The sequence below is a fragment of the Cibotium barometz genome, chromosome 38, assembly GCF_041138505.1.
Source record: "Cibotium barometz isolate CiBa-2024 chromosome 38, ASM4113850v1, whole genome shotgun sequence".
NCBI classification, from domain to species: domain Eukaryota; kingdom Viridiplantae; phylum Streptophyta; class Polypodiopsida; order Cyatheales; family Cibotiaceae; genus Cibotium; species Cibotium barometz.
The window spans coordinates 3526294-3529125 of record NC_141083.1 but is presented as its reverse complement, the minus strand read 5'-3'; the positions used below and the strand labels follow the sequence as shown (position 1 = coordinate 3529125).

At 40.6% G+C, this 2832-nt stretch overlaps 1 protein-coding gene across 1 annotated transcript; it reads left to right on the top strand.

Moving 5' to 3' along the window:
- The first annotated feature begins 253 nt into the window (after positions 1–253).
- Positions 254–2586, top strand: LOC147616251 (putative aquaporin NIP7-1). The gene is made up of 5 exons (XM_086777042.1): positions 254–743; positions 881–1105; positions 1360–1563; positions 1954–2015; positions 2281–2586. Exons 1-5 carry the CDS (start codon positions 582–584, stop codon positions 2447–2449), a joined length of 822 nt encoding a protein of 273 aa, XP_086633168.1. The 5' UTR covers positions 254–581; the 3' UTR covers positions 2450–2586.
- Positions 2587–2832: the final 246 nt, after the last annotated feature.

The following is a 2832-nucleotide window of genomic DNA, read 5'->3' as shown; positions in this document are numbered from 1 at the left end:
ATCACTTTTATAGGTCAACACTAGCATAAGTTGTATGTAGAATTATATTAAAGCACTCCATGTGGGTGTTTTGATGATAAATTAAGCATTTTAAACGTGGGTTCTGGAAGGTCCGTCTTTAGGAGGTATCACGAAGGAATTTGTGGAGGCAAAGTCACAATTAGAGTGGGGATTGGCATGACGTGAGGCTTGCTTTTAAAAGTGTCACAATAGATTACAGACGTCGTGACCTAAGACCTGGCTACAACGCAGGGCAACAAAGAAAAAGCAAAGAAGGCTACAAAGCAGGGCAACAAAGAAAAAGCAAAGAAGGCTGAATCGAACAGGCTCTGTTGAAGATTTCTGCATGTATATTAGCTGAAGGGGTTCGGCCAACCCTTCAGAAACCCGAGTAGAGGGCTGTTTTGCATGACGTGCTGTAGAGCGTCGACTACGTCCTCACGCAAAGCTCATGGTCCTGTGATTGCGCCTTGTTAATCTTTTCTGTCTAAACACAGAAAGATCATCGCCTTCAGTTTTTGTGGTAAGCGACCTTGGCGAAAAGGGATCAGCACCACCTGCTTTTGTGATTAACGATCAGAATGGAGCAGCTCAGCATTAATCAAAATAATGGCGACGACATCCTGGAGGCGACGGAGAATGGTTTACGCAATGACGGTAAACCCATCGATCCAGCTAATCTGATCCCCTCATGGAAGCGTTTTCTTCAGAAGCACACGAACGACGTGTCCATCATCGTGCAGGTGAATTAGCCGTAATCATGTCTCCGGCAGATTCAATATATGTGGATTCAGTCGTAGGTGGTTAATTTGGAAGCAATTTTCAAAATTGTTTTGTTTAATTCTGAATGGCTTTCTACATTCATGTGTGGGTATGGCAGGCTGTGGGGGAGATAATTGGGACCTTCTTTCTGATGTTTTTTGTGTGTGGGGTATCCATGGGGGACTACATGAGCGATGGCAACATGAGCCTCATCGAGCATGCCACAGCAGCAGCCTTCGGCATCATGATCATCATATTCGCCCTTGGCCACATCTCAGGAGCTCATGTCAACCCTGCTGTCACCGTAGGCTTTGCAAGCGTTGGAAAGTTCCCCTGGAGCAAGGTATTATAATCGTACCAAAAAAAAATTCCATCTTTAGCACTCATTAATCCAGATTAATCTCCAATAGAGTCATGAGGTTCATTAAACTTGCCGTATTGCAAACCCATGAATGGCTGTGGTTATTCAGAACATCCGCACTCGTAATTAAGGTCTTGTCGGTGCGTTACGCACTTGATTCGGATGGGGTTAATTAGCGTTTAAAATAGCATAATTCTGGTAACTTTGATTTGGATTTGTTGAGAATACGATTGCAGGTGCCGTGGTATATCGTTGGGCAATTGGTTGGGGGGATTCTGGGGACTTTAGCAGCACGAGCGATTTATGATGGTCATGTGGACCTTGTGTTGAACGTACCACCAGTACATGCTCATACTGTGGGCCGAGCTTTCCTTATAGAGTTCATCATCGGAGCCGAGTTCATGTTCTTGGCATGCTCAGTGTCAAGCAACGCACAAGTGGTAAGGGCCTAAATATAACCTGTGGAATTAACCTTTTACAATCTTATAAGGGCCTAAATATAACCTATGGAATTAACCTTTTACAATCTTATAATACATAATCTTATGTAATCGTATATTCTTAACCTTCATATGCCATCTACTAAATATAACCTATGGAATTAACCTTTTACAATCTTGTAATACATAATCTTATGTCATTGTATATTCTTAACCTTAATATGACATCTACTAAATAGATGCAGCTCTTATATCCTAGAATGGTTTACACAAGTTTATCATTGAATTAGGATCAGAGAATTAGAGGTGTTGTTGCTTTATTTAAGATTTTCTTTTTTAGGATATAATATAAAACGAGCTGACATCACGACGTTGTTGTATGGCATGCAGACAGGCTTGTATGCTGCGGTTGCGGTTGCAGTGTCCATTGCCTTGAACATCGTTCTTACTGGGTAATTATATTATGATTGAAATGTCGAAAAGAAAAGCAGCATAAATTTTACAGTATTAGTGCAAAGTTGGGTATTAAGATAAAAGACATTAAGAAACGAAAAGTAAGAATTATAGAAGCAGGGAAGGGATTTTTTTTTCCTCTCCTTATTTTTTAGAAATCCAGAATTTCTTTTTTCTTTTTTTTTCTCTCCTTGTACTGCCTTGGTTGTCGATAGTTGACATGTAAACAAGTAGTGCTAATTGATTATTGTTTTTTAAATGCAGGCCGATCTCCGGGGCATCGATGAATCCGGTGAGGTCTCTAGCGCCTGCAATTGTGGCCGGCAAATACAAGGATGTCTGGATTTACGTCCTCTCTCCTCCCGTTGGCACCATCGTGGGTGCTTTCGCCCATAAGCTTCTCACTCTTCACCCCCCCACCAGCCCTGACTAACTAGTCCTCCTCCGAAACTATATCGATTAGCTTTCAAAACACTTCTCTTCTTATATTATCACCCCCATCTTCATCCTATTTGTATAATATCCATCTTAACCCTTATATATTGTTTTCTCTTCTTATATTATCCCCATCATCAGATCCTATTTGTGTAATATTCTCCATTTTGAATTAAAGATCAGAGCATTCACCTCTATAGGGATTTACAATAATATACCATGACACCAAGTTATACAGCAGGTTATCAAATGCATTTAATTTAAATCCTTGCTTAAACGGTTGCTACTATGTGTTGTTTTGAGAGCATCTACTATCTTAACCCATCTTTTACGGCTCTTTAATAGTACTTCCAGTGACGTATATAGGCTCAGCCAGTTGAA

Coding starts and splice junctions, on each gene's coding strand:
- LOC147616251 (XM_086777042.1), top strand. CDS start 582: ATGGAGCAGCTCAGCATTAATCAAAATAATGGCGACGACATCCTGGAG. Junction 1,106..1,359: donor GAAAGTTCCCCTGGAGCAAG/GTATTATAATCG, acceptor ATACGATTGCAG/GTGCCGTGGTATATCGTTGG. Junction 2,016..2,280: donor TTGAACATCGTTCTTACTGG/GTAATTATATTA, acceptor TTTTAAATGCAG/GCCGATCTCCGGGGCATCGA.